This window comes from Lynx rufus, unplaced genomic scaffold (assembly GCF_022079265.1).
Source record: "Lynx rufus isolate CCGP_SWC_20201006 ecotype Redwood Valley unplaced genomic scaffold, mLynRuf1.p SCAF_2, whole genome shotgun sequence".
Classification (NCBI taxonomy): domain Eukaryota; kingdom Metazoa; phylum Chordata; class Mammalia; order Carnivora; family Felidae; genus Lynx; species Lynx rufus.
The window spans coordinates 78,072,688-78,083,481 of NW_025814834.1; the positions used below are offsets into that span (position 1 = coordinate 78,072,688).

General features: G+C 43.3%; 1 protein-coding gene across 1 annotated transcript; it reads left to right on the top strand.

Annotated features, from left to right (window-relative positions):
- Window positions 1-5,587: 5,587 nt before the first annotated feature.
- RPRM (reprimo, TP53 dependent G2 arrest mediator homolog) lies at window positions 5,588-5,917 on the top strand. The gene has a single exon (XM_047083151.1). The coding sequence runs from the start codon at window positions 5,588-5,590 to the stop codon at window positions 5,915-5,917; it is 330 nt and encodes a 109-aa protein (XP_046939107.1).
- The last annotated feature ends 4,877 nt before the right edge of the window (window positions 5,918-10,794 follow it).

The window sequence follows — 10,794 nt, forward strand, 5'->3', positions numbered from 1 at the left end:
CTAGGGTTTTATGGCTGACCAAAAGAATGAGAGTTAGATGTGTTTGCCAGTGTGAATGGATGATCAGCTTCCACCATCCGCTGCTCACCATTCTTTAGCAGAATTAACCAGGCAATTTACAAGGTGGATGTGAAAGGTCTCCTGTGGGGGGGGGGTACGGGGGTGTTTTTTTCTAAATGTCTTCTGGTAGATGGGTGTATAATCTATATAATCTGAGACTCAGAACAGCTTTCCTGTAGCTGGCACCTAGTGAGGAAGAGAAAGCAATCCTGTCTGATGTTGCATGTAAAATGTAGATGTTGTATTTTATTAGGGAAACGGTTAATTTTATGATAGCAACTCGAGACTGTTTATTAGACGAAAAACTTATGGAAGAGTTTGCAACAATTTCACACCCTGGTTCAATGCCCTGACAGATGTTATGGGAGCATTCTACAAGATTAAGGCAGAGCCAGGTTGGAGTGTACATCCCCAGTGAGCAACCTGCCAAAAGCAGCTGTGTTGGAGACATGTCTGAACCTGTGTCCCTAAGGTGGGTCTTATGTGAAAGAACTTTCTCTGGTAAGGTAATAAATGTGTGCTTTCCCCTTTAAAAAAATTAAATAAATAAAGCAATGAAAAAAATCACAGATAAAAATGTCGATGCATGAAAATTCCACATACCCAAGAAGACTACAGCCCAATTCAAAAGGCAAATCAACTGGAAAAATATTTACAAATATTTCATATATGCAGTTAATATATTTGATACAGAAGACTTACTATAAATCAGTAAATCAATACAAATGATAAAATGTCAAATGAGAAAGAGACAAAGCACCTGAATCTGAACCTGAAGATTACAAAGTAGGACATACAGTTCCATAACACATAAGTGAAAATATTATCCGTCCACAATGAGAACATGCAATTTCAAACTTGCAATGGTAATTTAATTTTTTCAATCATAATATTTGGTGCTCAAGAACAGCATTTCCTGGGGGACTTGCTAAAAATACAAATTTATAGGATCCATCCCAGACCTACCAGAGCAAAGTCCCAGTGGAAGGATGCAGGAAGCAAGTTAAAAAAAATTCTGATTCAATTGACTTGCAGTAGGACCTGGGAGTCAGAAAGTTCCCATCTCTGTCCTAGGTGATCTCAAGGCAAGCTTGAAAATATTACTCTGAGCAGTGGTTCTCAACCATGGATGGACTATTGAATCACCTAGGGAAATTTAAGAAATACATATGCTTGGGTCCTGCCCTCAGAAATTATGAATTAATCTTTATGGATTCCATTTGGATATTAAACATTTTTAACACCTAGTATAGAGGACATGATAAACTGGTATTCATATGCTTTTCAAATGTGAGTGCAGATTGGTTACAACCATTTTTACAATTTGGTTGTGTGTTGCTTTTTAAAAAATAACATAATTTTCAGTAAAAAATGGCAATTTTGTAAATTTCCTATCCTTGTAATCTAAATATAGAAGACATTTGTGAACAAAAAATGTTCCTCGTATGTAATTGGTTCAGTAACAGTATTTGAGAGTAAGGCAACTGCCCAGCTATAGGGCAATTGTTTAATAAACAAGGGTATGTTCACATAATGAAGTGCTATATACTCATTAAAAATGTGCAAGTAATAATTTTTTAATGTCATGGGAAAATATAGGATTAAAGGGAAAAAGTAAAGTCTAAATTGTATTACCGTATGGTCAAGACTAAGTCAAAATACGCATAGTAAAAACACAGGAAGAAAAGTTGGCTTTTTTAAATACCTAAATGCATATATTTATTCTGGTGGTTTGACGACATATTTTGTTTATTTCTGGCTTGTTTCTTATGTTCCAGGTGCTGAGTCCGCTGTTATGAATGAACATGAATGCTTACTCTTACTTTTCATATAATGTAACTTACTTTTTAAAAAAGCTTGCCCCCAAAAAGCAAATATCCTTTCTATGTCTGATATGCTTTTTTGAAAAATGTCTACTTAATATTTCTATAATATGCACAAATAGAGAACCAAGGAAAAGGCTTTTGATATTAAAATTGTCTGGTCCTACATCAAGACAATTCAACCTGTAGATCCAATGATTACTGATTACAGATGCCTATCAATATCAGCCTAGAATAGTTTTGTAGAACTTATTACATGCCATAGATATGTCTTCTGGAAAGAATAAACAAGTAAATATATTGTGAAATGCTGAGCATTTAACTTTCTGAAAGTCAAAACTCTTTCCAATGAAGTAGAAGTCACTAGTTAAATAAATGTAACGGTGAGTCCTTCTATGTATCAATTTTTTTTTTATTTAAAGTGTTCCACATCACTATCTATTTTTCTAGAAATTAGTTTTTTCTACACCCACATTTTTAAAGGATTTTTTTTCCAAATCTGTAAGATTTTCCTAGGAAATAGGTGAATAACAGAAGTAAAGCTGAGAGAAAAATGTTCATGCAAAATGCAAAATGAAAAGATAAATAAAAGATTTCTGCAGAAAAGCTCTAGCAGCCTAGTTCCCCTTAATTCTAATAACGATTAATATAATTTTTACCACAGCAGGTTTGTAGTTAATTTTGATCTAAATACTGCAAGCAATTTTATTCAACAAAATCTAAGTGGTGCAGGGTGGTGTGGAGGTGAAAAAACAACCACGTTCCCAGAGATCTGAACTAATTGGTGGGAATAGCTATTTTCCTCTTACTCACAATTTTGTGGCTGGTTAGTAGATAACACCAAAAGAAAATAAAGTTATTTCTTTTAAGAATGTGATCTTGAAATCTAAAGGTTTGATGAGATCAAACCTCCCCTGAGCTCCAAGGTTTGATCACTTTTATACTAGCTTCTAACTAAGTAGTCTCAACAAACATACTCAAGCTCTGAAAATGTTTCAATTAACATTTTAAGGAATTTTTTTTTGTAACTCAAGTCCTACTATGTGGGACCTTACAAATGTGCTATGTAACTCTATTCAGTTTTGTCACATAGAAGGAAGTATCCATCTCTACTCATTCACGCTCAACTTCTCCTAAACATACAATTGTGTGCAAGTTAATATCCCTGGAAGTTGACCTCTGTTCAATTTTGCTCTTCTAAATTCCTACTACTTGCCTTTACTATTCATTTTAGTATCGCTTTATATTTTCTTAAATTCTTCTGTAACTTTTTCACATATGTGGTATGTTTTATTGTTAAGTACCATCTATATTAACTAAGATAGACTGTACAATGAGATTTAAATAATTTTTTTCGGGGCGCCTGGGTGGCGCAGTCGGTTAAGCGTCCGACTTCAGCCAGGTCACGATCTCGCGGTCCGGGAGTTCGAGCCCCGCGTCAGGCTCTGGGCTGACGGCTCAGAGCCTGGAACCTGTTTCCGATTCTGTGTCTCCCTCTCTCTCTGCCCCTCCCCCGTTCATGCTCTGTCTCTCTCTGTCCCAAAAATAAATAAACGTTGAAAAAAAAAATTAAAAAAAAAAAAATAATAATTTTTTTCAATCAATTAATAATACATTTGTCTAAAGAAGAAATTGTTGGGGCACCTGGGTGGCTCAGTTGTTTAAGTGTCTGACTTCAGGTCATGATTTCACAGTTCGTGGGTTCGAGCCCTGCTTCTGGCTCTGTGCTGACAGCTCAGAACCTGGAGCCTGCTTCAGATTCTGCATCTCCCTCTCTCTATCTGCCCTTCCCCCACTCACGCTCTGCCTCTCTCTGTTCTCAAAAATAAATACATGTTAAAAAAATTTAATAAAGAAAACAAAGGAGAAATTGTTGGGAGTATTCTTCAAGGCTAATGTAATCATGAACACTAGAGCAATAAACCAGGTGAATTACAGATAAGGCCCGGAAGTCTGGATCTTTAGCTAGTAAACTATCCTTAATATAAAAGTAGCTATTTAGAGGGATCTAAGTTTACTGAGGCGGATATATAATCAAGATCCCAAAATTGAAAACTCTTTAACTAAAAAGGGAGTTCGCTCTGCAAGGTGGTCATAAATTAGTAAAAAAACATTAAGGAAATCTCTGAACATGGAATAAATGATGTTTGGGGAGAGAAACATAAGTGGGTTTAACTGGCAATTAGAACAGAATTGATAATGGAGTTGAAAATGGCAAGACAGCTACTATGTTTTAATAGAAATGTAGTAAATGTATTCTATCAAAAGTTTGGGCTGGGCTTCCCATTACTGGTTTCCACCTGTTAATAGTTGAAAGAAAAAATAGGAAGTAAGGAAGAGAGGGGGAGGAGGGGAGTGAGGGAGAAAAAAAAAGTAGAAGAGAGAAAAAAAAACCTCAAGTATTCTTCTAGAGCTTAAGAAACAACTGACAGGTTTATAACATTGCACTGAAACTACCAGCAAAATCACAATGGGCTGAAGCCTCAGTCAGGCCCCTAAAACATCTGTAGCTTTGTTTAAAATGACTAAGATGAAACACATCAGTTTATGGAAAATGAGGAAGGCTTCCAGCAGTTGGCCAGTGTTCTAGGTGATTGATATTGATGAGCAATAAAACAACTGATCTACTGCCAACGGAGAAAAACATTGCAAGCACATCCAAAAACTCATCTGCAATGAAGATTATAAGGGTGCCCACTCTGACCACCTTCCCACCCTCACCAGAGAGGTGACCGTGCTCCTGGCAACCACTTCCACACAAAGGCCACAGAAGAGCACCTCCTCCCCCTAACCCCTCAAAAATCTCTACAAACATCTTACAAAACCTTTACTCTCTATTCTTCCAATAGCTTCCTTCCTCCTTTTCTTTCCTTCCACTCTCCTTTTTCCTCCTTCTTTCTTTCCCTCCTACGTGCTTTTCTTTCTTCCTAAAATCCACACACACACACACACACACACACACACCCCTCCAGATCATCCCTACTCCACCAGAACTCTGTCGCAGGCAAGACGGAATCAAGCACAGGCGGCTGGCCCGCGCTTTAGCAAGCACCATCTGGCACCTGGGATTCATCGCCACTTTCCATCCGCCCAGAGGTGAGAGGGGCAGAAGGCAAAGGACGCGCGCGCAGAGATGGTGTGACCCAGTTCTTCGGAAACTTTCAGCTGATCGCAACCCCTCCCCCAACCGAAACTCTTTAATCATCCATCAAGCCAGAAAAGTACAGTCACTTCTGCCTCGTCTTTGGAGTTGGAAAAGAGGCGAAGCAAGGAAAGCAAGGAAAGGAGGTTCACCCCTTTACTTCCCCCATTGCCGAACGGCCGCGGCGCAGAGCCGCGGTGCGGCCGGAAGGGGCCGCTGTTCGCTCAGAGCAGCCACGCCGCTGCTGCCGCCGCCGCCGCACCTCCCACGGCCCCACTGGCCCAGCCCCGCCAAGTTCCAACAGCCCCCAGTCGAGCGAGCGCCGGGAACCAGCACCGCCCGGCAGGAGCAGACGGCGCTCAGACCAGCCGAGCTGCGGCGTGCGTCGGAAAGGCTCCTGGGAAAGTCCCACGACCCGGGGACTTTGGAAAGGAGAGAGCGAGCAGCCCCGGCGCGCGCAAATCTGCAAGTGAGCGCTCCGCTCCCTACCATTCCTCTCGCAACCCTAGCGCCTTCCCACCCCTCGGACCCGCGCCTCCCCGGGCGCTCGCCGGCTCCCGCGATGAATCCAGCGCTGGACAACCAGACCGATGTGGCGGGCCTGCTCCTGGCCAACAGCAGCGAGGCTCTGGAGCGCGCCGTGCGCTGCTGCACCCAGGCGTCGGTGGTGACCGACGACGGCTTCGCCGAGGGCGGCCCGGACGAGCGCAGCCTGTACATCATGCGCGTGGTACAGATCGCCGTCATGTGTGTGCTCTCGCTCACCGTGGTCTTTGGCATCTTCTTCCTTGGCTGCAACCTCCTCATCAAGTCCGAGGGCATGATCAACTTCCTGGTGAAAGACCGGAGACCGTCTAAGGAGGTGGAAGCGGTGGTCGTGGGGCCCTACTGACCGGCCCTCCCACCTCCGCGACAGCCGCCCCAACGCCTCCCCACCTAGCCAGCCCGGCCGCGCCCCTCACCATCCGAGACTGGGCGAAGCAAACCTGTCGGAGTCAATTATTTCTCTCGACTTTTGCCTTTCGGGATGAAGCGACCCGTTTCTCGCTGGTCCTCTGAAAGCCCCCATTCCTGGCAGTAGGAGGAGAGCGCCCTGACTGGACTCAGCAGCAAGTGGCAAGAAGAGGGCAATTAGGGCGCAGAACTTTGGAAGCTGCCGCTAGCGTGGGATGCGGGGAGACCGACCGGGTCGACGGCCCTCCTCCACCGCAGGTGGGCCAAGCTCTCGGGGCAGGTGGAGAGGGCGGGCAGGGGAGAGACCCAGCGGCACCGATTGCCTGGTGGCCCGAAAAGTGACCGGTGTATACGCCACGCAACAGAACTAATGGGGACACACAAATCAGTGTCAGGATTCGCGCCCATTCTCTCCCGCTCCTCCCAGACCTGGCGGGAGAGACTATAAATACCTTTGATTGATTGTAACGTGCCGTTTTAAGGGATTTTGTGTTTGTTTGCTTGAATACAAATATTTGATAAGTCCTTTGTTGCCCTAGTGGCCTGTTTGCCTGCCTGGGGTTAGAGTTTTGTTGTCGTGGGAGAAGGGGTAGAGGGAGGGGGAGCCTGCGAATGTGAACTGGGTGATTTGTTTCTTTTATTGAATTTGCAACGGGGGAGGGGGGGCGTGGGAGGTTAGGGTGCGGGGGTGGGGAGGTGGTTAACGCCCTAGCTAGTGCCGGGGCGAAGACTTGGAATAGAACTTGTAGCTCGTGACTGCACGGTTTACGCCACAAAAGTGCTCTTGACATTCATGACACAGTTTTGAGTTTTTTCTTTCTTTTTTTTTTTTTTTTCGTATTTAACATTTCCTTAATAAACGCAACATTTAAGTGTTTTGTTCCTGGCTTCCTGGTGGTCATTCTGGGCTCTGGGCAGAAGGGAATGCTTGGGGGTGAGGAGTCAGGTTACAGGCCCAGGGAATTCGCTTTGGAGAGCTGCAATTCAACTCGTGGATCCCGAGGAGGGACGAGGGTGTGGGCAAGACGGAGAGGCCTAGGGACTAGTCAGACGTGGCCAAGCCTCAGGCACAGGAGCCATGCTGGAGGCAGCATCCTTTGTTTTCTCTAACAGTTAATATTTTATATTTCATTTAGGCTCAGCTCTCTGAGCCAGGACAGACAACAGGAGGCCCCCGCGGGGAAGATGACACTTCCGTGCAGGGCTCCAGTGAGAACACAGGGTTACACCGCTAATGAAGGGAAGAGATGGTTTGGCCAGCCTTCAGGGAGGGCGTCTTGCCCCTGACCAACGTCAGCAAGAGGGCGTCGGGATGCTGCCGAAGAATCAATAAATAATTAATGAATAAATGTGAGGAAAAGTAGCTGCTAAAGTACATAATGAGGCTAAGTCTCCCTGAGGTAAAACACTGTTACTAAAACATGGCATGCATTGTCTTTGCCATATTACATTTTCTAGGGAAAAGGCCTGGTTAAAAGGGGAACTCGATCTGCTTTTTTTAAATTTGGAGTTCCCAACCCCAGGCCAGATAAAAAGGTTCAGAGGAGTTAGCCAAGGTCCTGAAGTCCTGTGGGGGGTGAGTATTACAACCCAAACTGGGAAGGATGGGCTGGAGTGGAACTACAGATGGTGGGAGGCACATTTAGGACTTAGAAATTGAACAGTGATGGAAAGAAGAGCCTAGAAAATGGCGAATGTGAAAGTAACCCATACAATACAAGAACTTCAAGCCTAAACTTGATAAGAGGGTTAGAGCAGCTTGTATTCACGCTTGGGGGTTAGGATCCTAAATATTTTCAAAAACATAAGGGATCCTCTACTATACTATACAATGCAAGACTTCACAACGGCAGACACAAGACTGACTAAAAGTCAATAAAAATAATGTGTCCCATTTACTCAGGAAGAAGCACAACTGGTGGAAACATGTCCATTGAGTCAAAGGCGGGGATCTAAAGGCTTGAGTGTCCTTTAACATCCTATCCCTATTAAGTGTGGATTTCACTCCCAAATCTTGCCAGGAATTATGACTTCAAATGGTTTTTTGAATGCTGGTAGGTTGCAGGCTTGCAAAAAAGGATTGGGAAGTTTTGCCTGCTGTTCCTGTCTTTGCAGCTGGTAAGAGTTTGCTTATTTGTTTTGTTTTTGTTTTTGTTTTTTGTATCTGGGGAGGGGAGCAGAGTCAACATGTAGTTAAGGGTGAGTCATGGAAGACAGTTTACTTTTGCTAATGGATAGGACAGGAAATGGAGGCTTTTTATTTTAGTAGACAGTTTCTGTGGCACCAAGTTAATCTGCTGCCTCCATGTTTCAAAGAGAGAAACAAAACACAGCAACCCGTTCACGCTGGGACAAACCAGACGTTTGAAATTAAACTCGGGTTTCTTTCGTGGCTGCCACATCTGCTGAGGGTTCCGTATTCCTACAAATTTATTAGCCCATCAGTGAATTCAGTGCTCTGGTGGAAATCGATTTGGAATCAAAAACTAATCAGCCAGAGTTTTTAGGAATCCTGCTACGTGTTCTGCTGTGCAAGGAGCATGCTTCTAGCGAGTTTCAGACAGAAAGGTTTCATACCTATGGGTCCATTTTCGCTTGTTTGTCTAGAACAGACATTTCCATTGAAAGCCCAAGTCCTGAAAATTTGAAAAGGGGCCTGCCCAAGCTATTCTGTTCCTACCATCTCCCCTAGCAATACAATTTCCTTCATACTTGTTCCTCTTAATACTACTTTATACCTCTTTCCTCCTCCCTGCAAAAGAAAATTTAGTTTCTCCTTACCTCAACTATCCAAATTTATTCTCTTGCTCCCAGAAATTGTGATTGTCAGACAAACCAGAACGTGCAAAATTTAGTCCTTAGGTAAAAAAAGATATGTGAACAGAGCTATGTAATCCATGATCTATGCATTTATAGGGAAATGCACATAGTCTGAAAATATCATAGCCCTGGGGACCATTTCCTGCCAACAACTCTTCTCCACAGCCCTTAGATCCATTTGTTACTTCGAGAGATGCCAAGTGGTTCTGGTTTTTATAGATGAGGTGATGTGTGCAAGAAGCTTTTTACACTCCCTATTCCCTGATGGCCACACGGCAACCACTTTCTTTTGTCCCACACCACTCCCTGTCTCACCCTGCCTTTGGCTCCGTCTCTCTCTGATTCTACAAACACATTAAATGAAACTTTTTAATCCTGCCCAGAGTGTATGGAGCATCTACCCTTTCCCACAGTCATGCTGTAAAGGCAAGTGAGTTTTAAAAGTCACTATCTGTTTTGCCTGAGAAAACAGTTTCTGCCTTAAGAGATTGGGAATTGAGACAGAAAGATGCAAACAGGCAGATTATATCATCCCACACTTAGGTCCACCATTTGGTCGGTAATTAGTGGGAAGTCCTGAGAGAGAGAGACGGCTTTCTGTAAAAGCTTGCTGCTTCGGACACAGTCCATGGGGAGGTATCTTATACTTCCTGAAACCCTTCTGGAAATACAGCAGGAGCAGAGAGAGGTTTTTGTGAGACTCAGCAAGTAGATTAGCAGGGTGGTAACCCCTCTCAGGCTGTGAAGACAACCGCTGATGCCACTGAGGCTGAGTGCCCTCCACCTAAGGGGCTTAGCCAATTGTTGATAAATGTTATTTTTCTTAGGATTTTAATACAGACCTTGCCACTCCCTCTGAAAATGTATTAAGAACTTGAGTTCTGGACACCTTGAGGGTGTTTGAGGGAAGTCAAAATATAAAGGTCATCCACCTGTCTTAGGTCTTGTGCTTGATTATTGATTTCTGAGCCACCCTAACTTCTCCTTGGATCCAGAGTCAGTCCTGTGACTGTGTCTTCCTGCACTAATTTTGAGTGGAAAGGGAAAGACACACTGGACTATGACACAGGAAAGCTTTGTTCCAGTCTCTGAGTAGCTGAGTATCCTCATCCCTGAAATGAAAAAGATGAATTCTATAAGGACATTCCAATTCTATGGTTCTATTGAATTAGCTTGTTTAACATTTCCTTGCCCATTAAGATGTTCCATACATCTCTTTATGAGGTACCTTAGAAATATATTTTATCTTTGCAATCTTGGTCCTTTGCATAGAAATGTTATTGCCCAGAGTCCAGTACTCTTTGACTCATAATGTGTTACTTGCAATAATCAAAGCAAAATTTCAGACACCCAACCAGGCCTGGGTAGACAGCAGTTTATAAACTGACGGAGCACACGTCATCTCACCAGTGCCTTAAATATTCCTGATCTCTATATTCTCACTGGATGGCACAATGAAAGCAAGCCCATCGAACAAAAACAGGAAACAACTGGCAAGCGATTTGTCTAGATCGTGCACATTCAGGATAATACGTGCTGTTGTTTACAGAAACTTCTTGGGTGTTTGAAGACAAATCAACAGCCAATTTTTCTCCCCCAAAGCATTTGTCCCCTCTGAGCCTTCGTGACAGCACACAGCAGCTGTTCCACATGCAGTTTAGAGCCTTCGTTAGCCTTGGCTTATTATAATTGTCATGGGGGGGGGGTTGCAATGCCAGGAAAGGATTCCAGGGTTCAGTTTGTTCTGTAAGACTCAAACCTAGTTTGAAAGCCTGTTGAAGCTGCAAGTCTACAGCAATCCCCAAAACAGGAGTCAACAAATCTTTTATCCACCTGCCAAATCCCATTTAGATATGTGCACAATAGCTCAAATGGGATATGTTTTAAAGTCAGTTCCAACAAGAGTAATTGTTTCCTAATCTCTGAATTTAAATGCTCAATGGTTAATTGCTTCCATGGCCAATCTTACAGTCTTCCTTTCCAAATATTTTTGTA

Bases quoted from the DNA above. Each gene is read 5' to 3' on its own strand.
- RPRM (XM_047083151.1), top strand. From the start codon at position 5,588: ATGAATCCAGCGCTGGACAACCAGACCGATGTGGCGGGCCTGCTCCTG.